The sequence below is a fragment of the Callithrix jacchus genome, chromosome 2 (genome assembly GCF_049354715.1).
Source record: "Callithrix jacchus isolate 240 chromosome 2, calJac240_pri, whole genome shotgun sequence".
Lineage (NCBI taxonomy): Eukaryota > Metazoa > Chordata > Mammalia > Primates > Cebidae > Callithrix > Callithrix jacchus.
The window spans coordinates 172147250-172168592 of NC_133503.1; the positions used below are offsets into that span (position 1 = coordinate 172147250).

General features: G+C 39.4%; 1 protein-coding gene and 1 pseudogene across 1 annotated transcript in view; both read left to right on the forward strand.

The window, feature by feature from the left end:
- The window catches only part of LOC144581659 (uncharacterized), a 431789-nt gene that overhangs the window by 254270 nt on the left and 156176 nt on the right, over window positions 1-21343 (forward strand). Inside the window, exon 4 of the mRNA XM_078365992.1 lies at window positions 6374-6494. Coding sequence (XP_078222118.1) covers window positions 6374-6409 — 36 coding nt within the window. The 3' untranslated portion in view covers window positions 6410-6494. The remainder of the gene's footprint in view (window positions 1-6373; window positions 6495-21343) is intronic.
- On the forward strand, window positions 19757-20613 carry LOC108590685 (NADH dehydrogenase [ubiquinone] iron-sulfur protein 8, mitochondrial-like; annotated as a pseudogene).

Sequence of the window (21343 nt, forward strand, 5' to 3'; positions counted from 1 at the left end):
TGTGAGATTTGTTTCCTGGATACAGCACACCGATGGGTTTGGTTTTTTATCCAATTTGCCAGTCTGTGTCTTTTGATTGGTGCATTTAGCCCGTTTACATTTAGGGTTATTATTGTTATGTGTGAATTTGATACTGCCATGTTGATGCTAGCTGGCTTTTTTGCCCATTAGTTGATGAAGATTCTTCATTTTGTTGATGCTTTTTAGCATTTGGTATGTTTTTGGAATGGCTGGTACTGGTTGTTCCTTTCTATGTGTAGTGCCTCTTTCAGGAGCTCTTGTAAAGCAGGCCTCATGGTGATAAAATCTCTGAGTACTTGCTTGTTTGTAAAGGATTTTATTTTTCCTTCACTTATGAAGCTCAGTTTCGCTGTGTATGAAATTCTGGGTTGAAAGTTCTTTTCTTTGAGGATGTTGAATATTGGCCCCCACTCTCTTCTGGCTTGTAGGGTTTCTGCGGAGAGATCTGCTGTGAGTCTAATGGGCTTCCCTTTGTGAGTGACCCAACCTTTCTCTCTGGCTGCCCTTAGCATTTTCTCCTTCATTTCAACCCTGGTGAATCTGATGATTACGTGCCTTGGGGTTTCTCTTCTTGCAGAATATCTTTGAGGTGTTCTCTGTATTTCCAGGACTTGAATATTGGCCTGCCTTGCTAGGTTGGGGAAATTTTGCTGGATAATATCCTGAAGAGTATTTTCCAGCTTTGATTCATTCTCTTCGTCACATTCTGGTACACCTATCAAACGTAGATTAGGTCTCTTCACATAGTCCCACATTTCTTGGAGACTTTGTTCATTCCTTTTTGTGCTTTTTTTTCTAATCTTGGTTTCTCACTTTATTTCATTGAGTTGATCTTTGACTTCTGATATCCTTTCTTCTCTTTGGTCAGTTTGGCTGTTGAAACTTGTACATGCTTCACGAAGTTCTCGTGTTGTGTTTTTCAGCTCCTTCAATTCATTCATATTCCTCTCTAAGTTGTCCATTCTTGTTATCATTTCCTCAAATCTTTTTCCAAGGTTCTTAGTTTCTTTGCATTGATTTAGAACATGTTCTTTTAGCTCACGGAAGTTTCTTGTTACCCACCTTCTGAAGTCTTATTTCATCATTTCATCACACTCATTCTCCATCCAGCTTTGTTCCCTTGCTGGTGAGGAGTTTTGGTCCTTTGTAGGAGGCAAGGTGTTTTGGTTTCGGGTGTTTTCCTCCTTTTTGCGCTGGTTTCTTCCCATCTTTGCGGGTTTATCCACCTGTCGTCTGAGTAGTTGCTGACTTCTCGATTGGGTCTCTGAGTGGGCGCCCAGATTGTTGATGATGAACTATTTCTGTTACTTAGTTTTCCTTCTAACAGTCTAGCCCCTCTGCTGTAGGACTGCTGAGGTCCACTCCAGGCCCTGCTTGCCTGGGGTACACCTGTAGCAGCTGCGGAACAGTGAGGGGTGCTACCAGTTTCTTCTTCTGCTATCTTTGTCCCAGAATGATGCCTGCCAAATATCAGTCTGATCAGTCCTTTTTGAGGTGACTCTTTGGATATACAGGGGTCAGGGAGCTGCTTGAGGAGGCAGTCTGTACTTTATAGGAGCTCGGGTGCTGAGCTGTGAGCTCCATTGATCATTCAGTGCTGTTCGGTCAGTACGTTTAAGTCTGCTGCAGCAGAACTCATAAAACCCCTTTTTTTCCCCAGACGCTCTGTCTTGGGGAGTTAGGGCTTTCTTTATGAGTGTCCATTGCACCTTCCTGCCCAGCTAGGAGGCAGTCTAGTCACTATTTGCCTGTGAAGACTCCACCCTGCTGCCATGGGATCTGCCCTGTTGCTGTGGGCTCCACCCTGCTGCCATGGGCTCAGCCCTGTTGCCATGGGCTCTGTGCTACTGTCGTGGGCTCTGCCCTATTGCCGTGGGTTCTGCCCTGCTGCTGCGGGCTCCGCCTGTTAGCAGAGTTTCTCTGTTATGGTGGATTGCCTCAGCAATGGCAGGCTGCGTCAGCAATGGGAGTGTACCTCAGTAGGGGCAGTATGCCTCGGTAATGGCAGATGCCCCACCCCCACCAAGCTGCACCATCCTGGTTTCAGCTGTGCCCGCAGTGAAACTCTCAACCCTGAGCATTTCCAATTGCCATTTTGTTTGTCCCTGTGGGGGTGCGACCCACCGAGCCTGATCACCTGGCTCCCTGCCTCAGAGCCCTCTCTTTTTTTTTAAGGTTGAACGGTTGACTCTCTCCCAGGTGTTTCAGTTGGCTGCTGTTAGGGCACTGGAATCTGTGTGATTTCCCATGCAGCGACCCACTGCACCAGCTCAAACGTCTCTTCCCAGGAATCTCCCGGTCTGGCTCACTGTCCAAGTCCCGTTTAATCAGATGGATATGCTAATCTGCCCTCCCAAATCTCAGATTGCCGGTTTAACAGGGCCCCCAGACCAGTGTGTTCTGTGCGGAGTGCCGCTGTGCTGCGGCGCCGGCAAAAAGGCCGTGCGAGCCTTAACAGCTGCGCTGGCATCCCATGTGTCTCCTACACCTGGGAATTTCCTCGTTCTGTGGGCAATAAAGATCCGTCTGGAAATGCAGATTGAACTCACCCTCTGCATCTTCACTGAGAGCTGCAATCCTGATTTGCTCCTACCACACCATCTTGGCAGTCCCCCCTCAAATCATACATTTTCTTAATGGCATCTAGAATGATGATTCCTTTCCAGAGAATTTTCAATTTACTTTGCCCAGATCCATCTGAAGAATCAAAATCTATGGAAGTTATGTCCTTACAAAACATGTTTCTTAAATCATAAGACTGGAAAGTCAAAATTAACTTTTTGATTCATGGGCTGCAGAGTGAGAATGAATGTTGTGTTAGCAGGTATGGAAACACCATTAGTTCATGAACAACCTGGCCAACATGGAAAAACCCCAGTACAAATACAAAAATATTAGCTGGGTGTGTTGGTACCTGCCTGTAATACCAGGTACTCAGGAAGCTGAGGCAGAATTGCTTGAACCAGGAGGGGGGAGTTGCAGTGAGCCAAGATCATGCCACTGCACTCCAACCTGGGTGACAGAGCAAGACTCTATCTAAAAAAAAAACAAAAACAATCTCCTTGTACATCTCCATCAGAGTTCTTGGGTGTCCAGGTACATTGTCAATAAGCAGTAATATTCTGAAATAAATTTTTTCTCATAAGAAGTAGATTTCAACAGTGGGCTTAAGATATTCAGTAACCAAACTGTAAACATGTGCTGTCAGCCCAGCTTTGTTATCTCATTTATAGAGTGCAAGCAAAGCAAGGTAGATTTAACACAAGTTTTCAGGGCCTAGGATTTGCAGAATGGTAAATGAGCATTGGTTGCAACTTCAAGTCATCAGCTGCATTAGCCCCTAAGAAACGAGTTAGCTTGTCCTTTGAAACTTGGAAGCCAGACAGTGACTTTTCTTCTCTAGCTATGAAAGTCCAAGATGGTATCTTCTTCCTGTATAAGGCTGTGTCATCTACAATGAAAATCTGTTGCTTAGAGTAGCCACCTTCATCAATGATCTTAGCTAGATCTTCTGGATAACTTGCTGAAGTTGGTACATCAGCACTTGCTACTTTAAGTTGCATTTCTATTTTATGAAGATGGCTTCTTTTCGTAAACACTATGAACAAACTGCTGCCTTCTAACTTTTCTTCTGAAGCTTCGACTTGAAGAGAGTTAGGGCTCTGCTCTAGATTAGTCTTTGGCTTAAAGGAATGTTGTGGCTGTTTTCATCTTCTATCCAGACTACTCAGCCTTTCTCCATATCAGCAAGAAGGCTGTTTTGCTTTTTTATCATTCATGTGTTCACTGGAGTAGCACTTTACATTTCCTTCAAGAGCTTTTCCTTTGCATTCACAACGTAGCTACCTGGCACTGAAAGCCTTAGCTTTTAACCTATTTCAACTTTCAACATGCCTTTCTCACAAGCTTAAGCATTTCCAGTTTTTTATTTAAAGGGAGAGACATGAAACTCTTAGAGGTCACTGTAGTTATTAATTGGCCTAATTTCAATGCCATGGTGTCTCAAAGAATAGGGAGGCTTGAGGAAAGGGAGAGAGAAGGGAAACAGCCAGTCAGTGTCTGCAAAGCACAATAGGCGAAGTACAACACAATGAGGTATGCCTGTAAGTAATTCCAAATAGAAACAAACAATCCTAAAAGGCCTAAGGTGAATAGAACTGACTATTAACTCTGTTGCTCCAACAGAGGAGCTTCTCAGTAAAGAATTTATAGTCAGCCCAGAATCAATATTTCTTGGGATTATGAAAGGAGGCAAGGTGACTATTGTATCCCAGCTCTAACATAAAATATAATGCCTGCTAACTAAAATTTACTGAGAGATTTGCCAGGAATTTGCCTACTTGGCATCAGTTTTATGTTCTGCTTTCCACTTTGCATCAAACTACATTTCCCAGACTTCCTTACATACTGGCATGTAGCAGTTCAGAAAATGGAGCACTGCCAGAAGATTAGAAGACTGGAGCCCACGTATATCTTCTTATATATTTCCACATGGATTCTCCAGAAGTGGCTATGTCTTTTTTATGGTTTCAGCTTTTCTGGAAAGCCTCAGTTCCTAGGTTTGGTTAAAACTACTTCTTTTTGGTCAGGCATGGTGGCTCATTCCTGTAATCCCAGCACTCTGAGAGGCCAAGTCAGTCAAATCACTTGAGGCCAGGAGTTTGAGACCAGCCTGGCCAACATAGTGAAACCCTTTGTCTACTGAAAAATGAAAAAAATTAGGCAAGCATAGTGGCAGGCGCCTGTAATCCAATCTACTCAGGAGGCTGAAGCAGGAGAATCACTTGAACCTGGAAGGTGGAGGTTGCAGTGAGCCAAGATTGTGCCATTGCACTCCAGCCCAGGCAGCAGTGTGAGACTCTGTCTAAAAAACAAAACAAAACAACAACAACACAAAAATCTACTTCTTTTCTTTGTCTTCCAGCATTTGTTAATCTTTAAATTCCTTCGTGGTCCCCTATTACCCTTCCAGCACTTTGAACACATTTAAAATATTTCCTAGCATTTAATTTCTCTGCCTGTACACCAATATTTAAAGTTCTAGGCACTTTACATATATTAATTAACTCTCTACTGTAGATAGTCATTCTATGAGGTAGACAATATTATTTTTCTCATTTTAGAAATGAAGAAAGCAAGGTAAATAGAGATTCAGTGGCTTGTCCAAGGTCTAGCAGGAAGTGATAGCCTGAAAACAAGGCAGTCAATCTCCAGAGCCTAAACTCTTAATCACTAAATTATATTGCCTCTCATCAGAACCAAATTATTCACCCTTGACTCCAAACATTTCTAACTGAAGGATTCTTCCCTCAACTTTGAGCTCAGGGTCATTGGCATTTTGTCAAATGTCTTTAGTGATGCTTCTATTTTTAGTAGAGCAAGTGACCAAGGGACTGTTTATGTTACCTTCCATGAACCCCTAAGATCCATTTTGCTTTCTTTCTGTGTTTTCTTCCCTCTCTTGCCACTCCAGGCCTCCTGCCAGGGTCACTCACTGAGTTATCTTGGTTCCAGTAGTGCACCCAGTACATCCAGAGGTGCCTGCTGCTCTGGTTTTGCTCCGTGTCTCAGTTCTGCCTTTTGCCAGGTTCATTGGTACATAAGGACAGCTCAGAGATAAATCATATAATACTTTGATGATTCTAATGATGAACTGAATACTTCCCAGAAAAACTCCACCATGTTTCCCAATATAGCACTGTTATAAATATACACTGGCTCTTCATTTTGGATTCTGTGAATATATCATATGATTTTGTATTTCTATATTTTTTTCTCATACTGTCTTCATTATTTGAAATGTCCTTTCCTTCTCTTTCCTCTGGGCGAAAAATTACTCATCTTGAAAGGCAAGGTCTAGCTTAAATGCTATCTATTATAAAAAGCTTTCCATGATTCCACTTTCCCTACTCCTACTCCAGATAAACTAAATCACTTTCTACCTTTTGCTTTCTTATCACTATGTTCACCCCTTTGATCTAGTTCTCAGCATGTACCTGTCTCCCAAACCAACTTGAAAGTAGAGTGTATATCTTTGCTTTTGTGTTTCCTGCTACAGAATACTTGTTTATCAAATTTTCAAGTTGAATCAGAGCAAGCAGTTTCATTGACCTCTGCTCTAACAAATCTAGGAGCCAGATGATAGTAAATAAGCATCATTTAGTGAGTGCTAAGCAGATGAAACTATCTTCCATATTGACTTAGTTTTTGTTCTTTTAGCTTTATGTTAGAAAATAAGAAATTTGGTGATTTTCATAAGTTATTTGTTTCTTAGATGCTAAGTTCTAATTCAAAATTGTATGTGTGTGACAGTGGACAAATTTACTTAAACATTTTTTTCTTTTCCTTGTAGACAACTGCTTCACAACATTATTGTGAAGAAAGATGAATGGATGGTAGCAGAATACTATTTTGGAAATATAACTGCCATGATATTCAGCGATGAAAGATAAGAATTACTGAATCACCAGTAGGTAATAAACGGGTTTATTTTTCATAGGAATTATTTAACACAGAGAGTTTACCATTTTGATGCTAGGGAGAAGTAATCAATATGTATAATCTTAGCCTATGCACAAGCAGTTTTGATATTTCATGTGTGACTTTTACCAAAAGATAATTCATCATTTCAGCATTATAAGGGTCATTTGCTAAATAGTTATATAGTTTATTGAATAGTTATTATGAGTTAATCATTGAAAATTATAATTTGCATATCAATAATTCCTAGTCTTATTATCTTCATATAATTTATGAAGTTGGTCACTTACCAAAGTGGTTTAGTAGCTAGATAGATAGACCCATTGAAGTACCAAAAAGTATAGTAAGTCTTAGTCTGTTACAACTGCTGTGACAGAATTCTATAGACTGGGTAGCTTATAAACCACAGAAATTTATTTCTCACAATTCTGAAGGTTGGGAAGTTCACAATCAAGGTGCTAGATGATCTGGTGTCTGGTGATGGCCCCCTCCCTGGTTCATAAACAGCAGTCTTTCTCTCTGTCCTCACATACTAGAAGGGGAGAGAGATATCTTTGGGGCCTCTTTTATAAGGGCACGAATACTATTGATGAGGGCTCTGCCTTTATGAATTAATCACCTCCAAAAGTCCCCACTTCCAAGCACCCTGACACTGGGAATTAGTTTTCAACATACAAATTGGGGTTAGGGAGAGGGCACAAATATTCAGACCATAGCATGCGGTGTATGTATTTTTCTCATAGTGAGTCACCCAATGTAACCCAGAGAGTCTATCAAAGAATCATGTCTGGTAAGAGTGACTGGCCCATATTGTTGCTTAGTTTTACACTTGTAAATACTAGTGTTTCATGTCTGCTTTCATTGGTTTACATGATCTCCACTAAACCAATTCTTTTCCTTAAAAGAATTTTAAATCTTTTTATTTTTAACATGGTCTATCTTTCTGCCATTAATTTGTGTTCAGGTGAAAAGTTTAGGGCCCAAATGCCTAATAAAAAGCATACAAGTAATTTGGCTGAAAATACAGCAAGAGTGCTAAAAAAGAGTGTTGTTATTTATGTAAATGAACGTTTCTGTTGGCTCGAGGTGAGAAAGCAAGAATGTGAAAGTATTTTTGTGTCATGTATTTAATGACAGGCTTGTATCCAGCACATGTAAAGAATGCATGTAACTCAACAATAAAGACAACCAATTAAAGTGAATAAAGGATCCGAATATCTATTGCTCCAAAGAAGATAATGCAAATGGACAACAAGCATATGAAAACATGCTCAACATCATTAACTTTTAGGGAAATGCATATCAAAATCATGAGATAGTACTTCATACCCATTAGGTTGGCAATAATGAGGAAGACACATTGGCAAGTGTGGGTGAGGATCTGGAGAAACTGGAATCTTTATTACCTTGCTTATGGCAATATAAAATGGTATAGCCTCTTTGAAACACAGTTTGCCATAAACATAGAGTTACCATATGACCCAGTAATTCCACTCTCAGGTTATACCTAAGATAAATTAAACATATCTTCACATCCCAAAACATTTCTAAACTTTGATATCTAAAACACGTCAAAAACTTGTTTTTATGAATGTTCATAACAGAACTAGTTATTATAACCATAAAGTAGAAACAACCCAAATGTCCATCAACTGATAAATAAAATATGGCATAACCACAAAATTGAATATTATTTGGCAATAAAAAGGAATGAAGTACTGACATATGCTCCAACATAGATGAACCTTGAAGCTTTATGCTAAGTGAAAGAAGCCAGTCACAAAGACCCCCATACTGTATGGTAAATTCAGTATAGGCAAATCCATAGAGACAGAGTAGATTAATGATTACTAGAACCTGAGAGAGTTGAAGAGAAATGGACAGAGACAGCTGATGGATATGGAGTTTCTTTCTGGGGAAATAAAAATGTTCCAAAATTGATTGTGGTAATAGTTGCATAACTCTGAAAAAACTGAAAATTACTTAATTGTGCCTTTTAAAATGAGGAATTTTATAGTGCATAAATTATCTCTTAATTTTTAAAATCCATAACCATAATATTTGCAAGATTATTTTTGCTGTATTAGGTGCCATATTCATTCACAGGTCTCAGGAGTTATGATGTAGTCATATTTGTGGGGCCATTATTCTGTCTACCATACTTAGATTGCATGGAAGTAGCTGCAACTGAGATAGTCAGACCTGGCTAGACCTTGTTGTCCTCTGTGAGTAGCAATGCAGCTCTAAAGAGTGTACATCTACAAATAAGGACAGTCAGGATGATACACTTCTTAGCAGATAGCATGGCAAGATGAAGATAGGAGGCATTATATCCTACTCCCTTTTCTCTTCCAACAGTCAGACATAATGATACCACAAAAGGCCCTCTGTGTTAGTCTTATCTTTGTTATGGTGTCTTTTTCCCTGAATATTTTAAAGTTTTAAGTAGACTATCCTTCTTCATATTTCCTTTTTTCTTACATTGTTTAGAAATATATCCCCTACATCATCAAAACTATTCCCTATTTTTTCTATTATTTTATTTTTCTTTTAAAAACATAATGCGTATGAGATTCATTTTGTCAGTAATGTGAGGCAGGGGTATGCCTTTGCTTTCTTTTAGTTGGATAGCCTTTTATTCTGGCATCATCTATTAAATAATCAATTTTTTTTCTCTCTGAATTAGAGATCTTAGCCATATATTACATTCCATATTAACCCCTATTTCTGGACTCTCTCTTGTGTTCCATTGATAGCTTTCATTTTCAAGAGTAAGAGCCTAATGCAGAAAAGTAATTACATCGATAAAACTTCTGTTACACACACTTTGACACTGAACAATTGGAAGTAAAGCAGTTTGAGCCATTTTTGTTTCTTGCTATTCACATAGGTGTAGTCTAGTTCACACAAATGCAAAACAAGATTGTGTATACATGTGTTTTAAGTATTTGCTCAAAGAGCTGGCTGTTACTGTAAATACTAGCTGAAATGTACAAATTTGAAAGACACTGAGAAGCTCTCCTGCTTAAGAATCTTCCTTACTGACAAGCAGCTAGCCTGAAATAGCCTCCATTAGAATAACTCTCTTATAATAACTGTACCACATCTAGAAGTTTCTTATATGAAGAGTTGAACACAGATCTATGGGCATCTAGTACCATGTTAGACTTGAAAAGATAGATTTGATGGCATTATGGAATGCAAAAGAATTCCATTCAGTAAATTTTCCTAGCGTTATTTAATCTTGAAGGAGATGGAAAAAGTTTCCGAACTCATGACTCTTACCGGAAGAAAATGGGTTTCTCATGAATGTATTATCCTGGAAAGAAATCTCAAGAGGAATTTTCGTGTATATCAGTGACTCTTGCTTTAGCTTTGCCATTTTATTTTGTTGTTAGATTTGTAGGCCTTGCTATACTTCTTGACTGTTGCTTATTTAAAAGCAAATAAAGAAACTTGATATATCCCTCCCTAAGACTGCCTGCTTTCAGTATCAATTTATCTTTCTTCTACTGAAAGCTAAGATTTGAGCTCATATAAATGATTTATTTATTGGAATTTGAGTTATCATCTTGAAGAGAAGCCTACTATTTAAAACCATAAGCATTTTGTCCCTTTTCATTGAAAGGGCATTCAGCAATGTTGTAATTTATGCAATGACCTGAATTTGCTTGTGCTTTGCTTTCTGCAAATGTTATATGTTACAAAAGTAGTAAGGCAGAAGTAGCCAAATTACGTTAAGTAGAAATGTATCCTCAACAAATTAATTAGAGTAACAATTTTCCTTCTGAGATTTCTTAGTCTCTTGGCACTCCTAATAGTGTCTGTGAGGGAACTGGTCTATATTTAGTAATTACTGATTATTTCACATGAGATTGCAATAGATAATTTTCTCTTCATGACTTTTTCTTAGAGTCACTTCAGGAGACAATATGTTTTCTATAGATATTTTTCAATAGTAATTTTATTTTTGTTCTCATGCAATAACTAAAATCATTTGAGTTTTCTTCTTATTTTGGATGCTTTTTTATATAACTCTAAGTGAAATGATAGGTAGGAGGGCAGTCATATTTAGAAAATAGAAAAAGCTAAGATTGAGCCATACACATAATTGTAAGGCAATATTTGTCTGTGTTTATCTGTCTATTTACCACTGCAAAGATACAATTAGAAAACTGTTTATCAAAATGTTTTTAAAATCGGCTTTAACTATTTCTGTGTGTTTAAATATATTTTTCTGTAGAGTAGAAGGAAAACACTTTTCTCAGCAGTTTTTAGATATATTATCTTCCACTGATGAAAGATGTGGAAATACGGACCACTACAACAAAAGCCTGATAGTGTGTGGCTTCAACTTTGACTCTGTTCAGAATTTCAACCATCTTGAATGTTTTTATTTGGTCAACCACATTCCCAGAGCCAGTGCATTTATGGATAGCAGAAACAAGCTGACCCGATTTCTTTAGTCTGAGGAAACCTTTATCAGAAATGGTGATAACATCATGAACTAGAATGAGAAATAACATAAGACATTTAGCAGAAATATTCAAATCAGAGAAATATACCACTGACAGTAAAGACATTTGAAGACTGGCTTTATTAAACCACATAGTATAAATCAAAGACTACAGAATAATTCTGTAATTATTTCTCAGAGCTGCTGTTTATTTTCATACAGAACATAGAAAAACATCATGTAGACAAAATATTTCATTTTAGTTAGTGTATAATGGCAGCTTGGCATTTTTTCCAAATCAAACATGACCTCTAATCTTAGATAACTCTTCCCCTTGGTTATAAGCATAATTTCCCACCTCATTCTAATTGATTTTGTAAAAATCCAAACAATTTTAAAATTGCTCAATAGTGACTCTAACACATGTACCCTATTCATGGGATTATTTTATAAACATTCTAAATTTGTTAAAAGGTTTTTCTATGAACTTATTCTATATACTGATAATTTCTGATGTGAAAAATCTCAAATTTTTGCCACTAAGGAGGAAATATTTTTTCTGTTATTGGTTTAAGAAGTGCTTTCTCAAAATAGTAGAATGCTGGTTACCAGAGGCTGGGAGGTTGGAGGAATGGGGATGATAATCAAAGGGTAAAAAGCCACAATGAGAAGGAATGAGTTTGATTTTTCTAGATTTATTGCACATTAGACCATGCCCAACTAATTTGTATATTTTTAGCAGAGACAGGATTACACCATGTTGGCCATGCTAATCTCAAATAATAGATTTTTGCATATTTCAGTATCTTGAGAATAACTCTCAATCTTACCACAAAAAATGCCAAATATTCCAGGTGATGGATAGGTTAATTAGCTTGATTTAATTATTTCATATTGCATTAAAAAAAGTAACCTCACTTTTTCCCCATAAAAATATACAATCATGGTTTGTCAATAAATAATATACTAATAAGTGTGTTCTCATCTTTTTTGGCATATGGTAATAATATAGGCCATCAATTATCTATTACATTTGTGATTGGGTTGTATTTAAACAGTGATTTGGATGAATGTTAAATTTTGCCATTTTAAATGCAACCACGAAAGTAAGTACTGTTTTGCAAATTATTTTTTTGTTGTTCTTGAGACAAGAGTCTCACTCTCTCACTCATGCTGGAGTGTAGTAGTGTGATCTCAGCTCACTGCAACCTTCACCTCCTAGGTTCAAGCAATTCTACTGCCTCACTCAGCCTCCTGAGTAGCTGGCATTACAGCTGTGTGCCACGATGCCTGGCTAATGTTTATATTTTTGGTAGAGACAGAGTTTCACCAAGTTGGCCATGCTAACCTCAAACTCCTGACCTCAGGTGATTAACCCACCTTGGCCTCCCAAAGCGCTGGAATTACAGGCATGAGCCACTATGCCTGGCTGATTTTGTGAGGTTAGAACTCTTACTATTTCAATGCTTACCACACAAGCATTATACTGTTGAGTATTTGCTTGTCTTATGGCTATACACATGACATAAACAAAAGCAAAATTATTATGTAAGTGATTGAAATTTTTGTGTTGAATAAAACAAGAAGGAATTTTGTCCACTCTTCTATGAAGTATTTTTACTTAAAATGAGTCAATACAAATAGAGATTCATTATGACTACAAAGTAACTAAATCACTTTTTAGAATTGTTCAATTTCTGGGCAGATCCAAGATCACTGAATAGAAATATGAGTTCCTCTCTGGAGTACATTTCCCAGCGAGAACAACACAGAGGGTGAGTGATCACCACATTTCCAAATGAGATTTTACTGCCCACAGACCAGGAGATTCCCGGGCTGAAAAATACCATGAGTTTTCAGCATGGCTGTTTAAGCCAGTGCAGCAGGTCTCCACAAAAAAAAACTCACACAAATCTGGGTGGCTATTTCAACTGACGTCTAGAACTCCTGGGATACAGAGCCACCCATTCAACTGAAGAAAAAGGGGTTGAAACAGGGAGCCAGGTGATCTGGCTTGGTAGTTCTCACCCAGACAAAGACCAGCAATCTGAAATGCTCTGGATTGAGAGTTTTGCAGCAAGTGCAGCTGGACCCAGGATGGTCCAGCTCTGTGGGTGGAAGGGCATCCACCATTACCGAGGCAGTCTACCACTACTGGGGCAGTCCACCATTACTGAGGCAGTGTGCCATTACTGAGGCAGTCCACCATTACTGAATAAAACAAGGCAGTTCTAACTATACCTCTGTAAACAAAACTGCAAGGAAGTTCACACAGCAGCTGGGCAGAGCCCATGGCACCTCAGCAACACTTCTGCTGGCAGACTGTCACTAAGCTACCTCCTTGCTGGGCAGGGCATCTCTGAAAAAAGGCAGCAGCATGTCAGGAACTTATAAATAAAGCCCCACCTTCCCAGGACAGAGTACCTGGGAAAAAAGCAGTTATGAGTTCTACTGCAGCAGACCTAAATATACCTACCCAGTAGCTCTGAATGGAACAATGGAGCTTCCAGCTCAGCACTTGAGCTCCTATAAGGGACAGACTGTCTCTTCAAGCAGCTCCCTGACCCCCATATATCCAAAGAGATACCTCATAAAGGAGCTCAGGCTGACATCTTGTGAGTATCCTTCTGGGATGAAGATAACAGAAGAAGAAACTAGCAGTAACCCTTACTATTCTGTATCCCCCTCAGGTAATTACCAGGAAAGCAGAGTCTGTAGTGGCTCTCCAGCAGTCCTACAGCAAAGGGGCCTGACTGTTAGAAGGAAAACTGAAAAACAGAAAAAAATAACTTCAACATCAACAAAAAGGATGTCCACTCAGATCCTCATCCGAAAGTCACCAACTACAAAGATCACAGGTAGAATAATCCACAAAGATGGGAAGAAAACAGTGAAAAAAGGATGAAAACACCAAAAACTAGAATACCTCTCCTCCTCCAAGAGATCACAACTCACTAGCAAGGGAACAAGGCTGGATGGAGAATGAGTCTGATGAATTGACAGAAACAGGCTTCAGAAGGTGGGTAATAGAAAACTTCTCTTGAGTGAAAAGAACATGTTCTAACCCAATGCAAAGAAACTAAGAACCTTTAAAAAAGGTTTGATGAAATACTAACGAGAATAAACAGCTTAGAGAAGAATATAAATGACTTGATGGAGCTGAAAAACAGAACACGAGAGCTTTGCAAAGCATACACAAGTTTCAATAGCCAAATCAACCAAGCAGAAGAAAGGATATCAGAGATTGAAGATCAACTCAATGAAATAAAACAAGAAGGTGAGAATAGAGAAAAAAGAGTGGAAAGAAATGAACAAAGCCTCCAAGAAATATGAGATTATGTGAAAATACCAAATTTTCATTTGATAGGTGTACCTGAATGTGATGAAGAGAATGAATCCAACCTGGAAAACACTCTTCAGGATATTATCCAGGAGAACTTCCCCAACCAAGAAAGACAGGCCAACATTCAAGTCCAGGAAATACAGAGAACATCACAAAGATATTCCTCAAGAAGAGCAACCCCAAGACATATAATTGTCAGATTCACCAGGGTTGAAATGAGGGAAAAAATGCTAAGGGCAGCCAGAGAGAAAAGTCAGGTAATCCACAAAGGAAGCCCATCAGAATCACAGCAGATCTCTTGGCAGAAACCCTACAAGCCAGAAGAGAGTGGGGACCAATATTCAACATCTTTAAAGAAAATAACTTTCAATCTAGAATTTTATATCCAACCAAACTAAGCTTCATAAGCAAAGGAGAAATAAAATCCTTTACGAACAAGCAATTGCTGAGATATTTTGTCACCACCAGGCCTGCCTTACAAGAGCTCCTGAAGGAAGCACTAAACAAGGAAAGGAAAAACCAGTACCAGACACTCCAAAAACATACCAAATGGTAAAGAGCATCGACACAATGTAGAAACTGTGTCAACTAATGGGCAAAACAACCAGCTAGCATCAAAATGGCAGGGTCAAATTCACACATAAGAATATTAACCTTAAATGTAAATGGGCTAAATGCCCAATCAAAAGACACTGACTGGCAAATTGGATTAAAAAGTCAAAACCCATCAGTGTACTGTATTTATGAAACCCATCTCACATGCAAGGATACACATAGGCTCAAAATAAAGTGTTGGAGTAAGATTTATCAAGCAAATGGAGAGCAGAAAGCAAGGGTTGCCATCCTAGTCTCTGATAAATAGACTTTAAAGCAACAAAGATCAAAAGAGACAAAGAAGGGCATTACATAATGGTAAAAGGATCAATGCAACAAGAAGAGCTAATGATCCTAAATATATACGCACCCAATACAGGAGCACCCAGATACGTAAAGCAAGTTCTTAACGACCTACAAAGGGACTTAGACTCCCACACAATAATAGTGGGAGACTCCACTGTCAATATTAGACAGATCAACAAGAAAATTAACAAGTATATGCAGGACTTGAACTCAGATCTGGACCAAGCAAACCTAATAGACATCTACAGAACTCTCCACCCCAAATCCACAGAATATACATTCTTCTCAGCACCACATCACACCTACTCTAAAATTGACTATGTAATTGGAAGTAAATCACTCCTCAGCATATGCAAAAGAATGGAAATCATAACAAACAGTCTCTCAGACCACAGTGCAATCAAATTATAACTCAGAATTCAGAAACTAACTCAGAACTGCACAACTTCAGGGAAACTGAACAACTGGCTCTTGAATGTTGACTGGATAAACAATGAGAATAAGGCAGGAATAAAGATGTTGTTGAAAACCAACGAGAATGAAGACACAATGTATCAGAATCTCTGGGACACATTTAAAACACTGTCTAGAGAGAAATTTATAGCAATAAATGCCCATATGAGAAATGAGGAAAGATATAAAATTAACACCCTATCATCAAAATTGAAAGAGCTAGAGGAGCAAGATCAAAAAAAAAAAAAAACTCAAAAGCTAGCAGAAGACAAGAAATAACTATGATCAAAGCAGAACTGAAGGAGATAGAGACAGAAAAAAAAATAAATAAATCAAGGAGCTGGTTTTTCAAAAAGATCAACAAAATAGACAGAATGCTAGCCAGATTAATAAAAAAAGAAAAGAGCGAAGAATCAAATAAATGCAATAAAAAACAATAAAGGGGATATCCCCACTGATTCTACAGAAATACAAACTACCATCAGAGATTACTACAAGGAATTCTATGCACATAAACCAACAAACGTGGAAGAAATGGATAAATTCCTGGACACTTGCACCCCCGCAAGCCTAAACTAGGAAGAAGTCAAAACTCTGAATAGACCACTAACAAGGGCTGAAGTTGAGGCAACAATTAATAGCCTACCAACCAAAAAAAGCCCACGTCCAGATGGGTTCGCAGCTGAATTTTACCAGACATACAAAGAAGAGCTGGTACCACTCCTTCTGAAACTATTCCAAACAATCCAAAAAGAGGGAATCTTTCCCAAATCATTTTATGAGACCAATATCATACTGATACCAAAACCCAGCAGAGACTCAACAGAAAAGGAAAACTTCAGGCCAATATCCACGATGAACATAAATGCAAAAATCTTCAATAAAATACTGGTAAACCAATTGCAACAGCACATCAAAAAGCTTATCCATCACGATCAAGTAGGCTTCATCCCAGAGATGCAAGGCTGGTTCAACATATGCAAGTCTATAAATGTAATTCACCACATAATCAGAACCAAAGACAAAAACCACGTGATTATCTCAACAGATGCAGGGAAGGCCTTCGATGAAATTCAACAGCCGTTTATGCTAAAAACATGCAAGAAACTAGGTATCAATGGAACCTATCTCAAAATAATAAAATCTATTTATGACAAACCCACACAGCCAGTGTCATCCTGAATGGGCAAAAACTGGAAGCATTCCCTTTGAAATATGGCACTAGACAAGGATGTGCTCTTTCACCACTCCTGTTCAATACAGTATTGGAAGTTCTAGCCACAGCAATCAAACAAGAAAAAGAAATAAAGGATATTCAATTAGGAAAGGAGGAAGTCAAATTGTCTCTATTTGCAGAAGACATGATTGCATATTTAGGAGACCCCATTGTCTCAGCCTAAAATCTCCATAAACTGATAAGCAACTTCAGCAAAAAGTCTCAGGATACAAAATCAATGTGCAGAAATCACAAGCATTCCTATACACTAGTAACAGACTAAAAGAGAGCCAAATCAAGAGCAAACTGCCATTCACAATTACTACAAAGAGAATAAAATACCTGGAAATACAACTAACAAAGGATGCAAAGGACCTCTTCAAGGAGAACTACAAACCACTGCTCAACGAAATAAGAGAGGACACAAACAGATGGAGTAACATTCCATGCTCATGGTTAGGAAGAATCAATATTGTGAAAATGGCCATACCACCCAATGTAATTTATAGATTCAGCACTATGAACCTCTTCACAGAACTGGAAAAAGCCACCTTAAAGTTCATTGGAACAAAAGAGAGCCCGCATAGCCAAGACAATCCTAAGTAAAAAGAATAAAGCTGGCGGCATCACACTACCTGATTTCAAACGATACTACAAGACTACAGTAACCAAAACAGCATGGTACTGTTACCAAAACACAGATATAGACCAATGGAACAGAACAGAGGCCTCAGAGGCAATGCCACACAACCACAACTGTCTGATCTGTGACAAACCTAACAAAAACAAGCAACGGGAAAGGAATTACCTGTTTAATAAATGGTTTTGGGAAAACTGGCTAGCCATGTGCAGAAAACAGAAACTGGACCCCTTCCTGACACCCGACACTAAAATTAACTCCAGATGGATTAAAGACTTTAAGACCTAACACCATAAAAACCCTAGTAGAAAACCAAGGCAAAACCATTCAGTACATAGGCATAGGCAAGGACATCATGAAAAAAATACCAAAAGCATTGGCAACAAAAGCCACAATAGACAAATGGGACCTAATTGAACTCCAGAGCTTCTGCACAGCAAAAGAAACAATCATTAGAGTGAACAGGCAACCAACAGAATGGGGAAAAATTTTTGTAATCTACCCATCTGACAAAGGGCTAATATCCAGAATCTACAAGGAATCTACAAATTTTTGCAATCTTCCCATCTGACAAAGGGCTAATATCCAGAATCTACAAAGATTTACAAGAAACAAACCACCCCATTCAAAAGTGGGTGATGGATATGAACAGACACTTTTCAAAAGAAGACATATATGAGGCCAACAAACTTAAGAAAAAATGCTTAACATCATTGGTTATTAGAGAAATGCAAATCAAAACTACATTGAGATACCATCTCATGCCAGTTCGAATGTCAGTCATTAAAAAATCTGGAGATAACAGATGCTGGAGAATGTGGAGGATGTGGAGAAATAAAAACACTTTTACACTGTTAGTGGGAGTGTAAATTAGTTCAATTATTGTGGAAGACAGTGTGACAATTCCTCAAGGATGAAGAAAGAGAAATTCCATTTGACCCAGCAATTCCATTACTGGGTATAGAGCCAAAGGATTATAAATTGTTCTATTAAAGAGACACATGCATAGGAATGCTCATTGCAGCACTGTTTACAATAGCAAAGACTTGGAACCAACCCAAATGCCCATTGATGATAGACTGGACAAGGAAAATGTGGCAAAAAGACACCATGGAATACTATGCAGCCATAAAAAATGATGAGTTAGTGTCCTTTTTAGGGACATGGATGAATCTGGAAACCGTCGTTCTTACCAAACTGACACAAGAACAGAAAATCAAACACTGCTTGTTCTTACTGATAGGCAGGTGTTGAACAATGAGAACACATGGACACAGGGAGGGGAGCACCACACACTGGGTGGGGAATAGAGGAGGGACAACAGAGGGTAGGAAGTTTGGGGAGGGATAACATGGGGAGAAATGCCAGGTATCGGTGATGGGGTGATGGAAGCAGCAAACCACATTGCCATGTATGTACCTATGCAACAATCCTGCATGTTCTACACATGTATCCTAATCTAAAGTGCAAGAAAATTAAAAAAAAAAAATTTTAAGCATTGTTCAATCTCATTATGTAAGTCACATCATATATATATATATATATATATATATATATGTGTGTGTGTGTGTGTGTGTGTGTTAAATATAAATTTTAAAGTTCCTAGAAATTTTAATAAAAATTTACTAGTCAAGGAGCTAACATTGTCTACTATATTGAAGGAGTAACTTTGTTTTCAGATTCTATTGAATCTTAAAGTCCTTCTAGTAAAACATATACCTTATACACTACCAAAAAATTCTAATTAAACTGTGTCATAATACTTTCTTATTTCTTCAGATTTTTATTTTATACTTGCCAAAAGAATTACTTTAGACTCATTTATATGTGGATTTTTAGTAATTACTTCAGGGCACTCATGCAAAAAGAAAATTTAAACAAAATGCATTTATTATATTCCTCAAACATCTTTGAATTCAGAGTTCAATTCTTCTGAATCACTTTTAAACTCAACTTGTCAGTATCTGTTTTTCAAACATATTATCTCTTGGATCATCTAGAACATTAGTGCTATAGCTGTTTCTAAAATACTAATCCCATATTATCTCTAGTATTTTCTTTCAGGCCATTGATACTCCTCCAGTCTGCCAATTTTGAAACTGGCACTTTCCTGACTTCCAGAATATTTCAGTGAAAGGTTTTTTTTTTTGACAACAACTGATCTTGATATTCCTTTCTTAAATTATCTTTATAAAGTTGTAGACATTAAGATAAAGGCATTGCAATTGTCTGGTCACGTGTGAGAATATAAACCTAGTTCACTCCTTCATTGACAGCCCCAACATGTCTACTCCCTGGATGATAGAGATTATAAGCTGCTGCCTTGAAGCTGGAGAAAAGACCATGATGTGCTGCCTGACCACGCCCATGCTGCTTCAGGCCCTGGCCCAGGCTGCCCGTGCAGGACATCCTGGTAGCCGGAGCCTCCACAGCAGTGCAGTGGCAGCCACCTACAAGCATGTGAACATGCAGGAGCCCAAGATGGACATGAGGTCAGTGACTGACTGGGCAGCCCAGACCCTCCTGTGGACCGAGCTCCTCCGAGGCCTGGCCATGACCCTGAGCTACCTGTTCCGGGAGCCGGCTACCATCAACTATCCGTTCGAGAAGGGCCCACTGAGCCCTCACTTCCGTGGGGAGTATGCCCTGCGCCATTACCCATATGGGGAGGAGCGCTGCATTGCCTGCAACCTCTGCGAGGCCATCTGCCCTGCCCAGGCCATCAGCATCGAGGCTGAGCCGAGAGCTGATGGCAGCCGCCGGACCACTCGCTATGACATCGACATGATCAAGTGCATCTACTGTGGCTTCTGCCAGGAGGCCTGCCCCGTGGATGCCATAGTCGAGGCACGTGCGGCCCAGGGTGGGAGGAGTGGAGGATCTTTGGCGGGCCCTGACCACCACCCCCGCACCCCCACCTGCAGGGCCCCAACTTCTAGTTCTCCACAGAGACATACAAGGAGCTGCTGTACAACAAGGAGAAGCTGCTCAACAACAGGGACAAGTGGGAGGCGGAGATCTCCGCCAACATCCAGGCTGACTACCTGTACCGCTGACACCCGCCCTCTGCTCAATAAAACTGTTCTCACCTTGCCACCTCCTATCTTGACTGGTGGGCCAAGGTGGGCCCATCCCCAGCCTGCCTCAGGCCTGTGGCACCTCCAGCTGGAGCAGGTCGCCACCAGCTCCCTGCTCTCTGGGGTCCTGCTGCCCGGCCCTGCCTTCCTGTGGACTCCAGGGCCCTACCAGGCCCTCATGACAGCATCCCTGTCACCCTGCCTCTTCCCTGGCATCTTCCCCAAGGTCCAGCAATGCCAGAGGTCACCACAGACCTTCTGTTCCCACTGTCCTGGGTGTCCCAGCTGGAGCCTGGGCCTCCTGTCTCCTGAGAGCCACCCACTTCTAAGACCCTTAAGACCTGGAGCCTCCCAAGGCCTTAGGCTGAGGGACAGCAAGTAGCAGAAACTCAGGCCAGGGCATCCCTGCTGGGGGTAGGAGGAAGCCTGCTTGGGGTGACAGTCACACGGGAGTGACAGTCACACGAGGGTGACACAGGCCCTCCTGGCCCTGAGCTGGCCTTGCCTCTAGCCACATCCTCTTTCCTCCCCATGTTCCCTGGCCACTGCTAATAAAAAAGAAAAAGAAAAAAAAAAAAAAGACAGATCCTAATTTCAGAAATGTTAAAATATAGAAAAATGTGTATTTTAGAATTAATGACATGTGGCATTAACATTGTTAATTTTTTTTGTAATTGCAATACTTTAAAAAGTTTTAACAAAACTTCATATGCCACATTGTCACCATATTATCTGGAGCACCTATGTGTAAATCCTT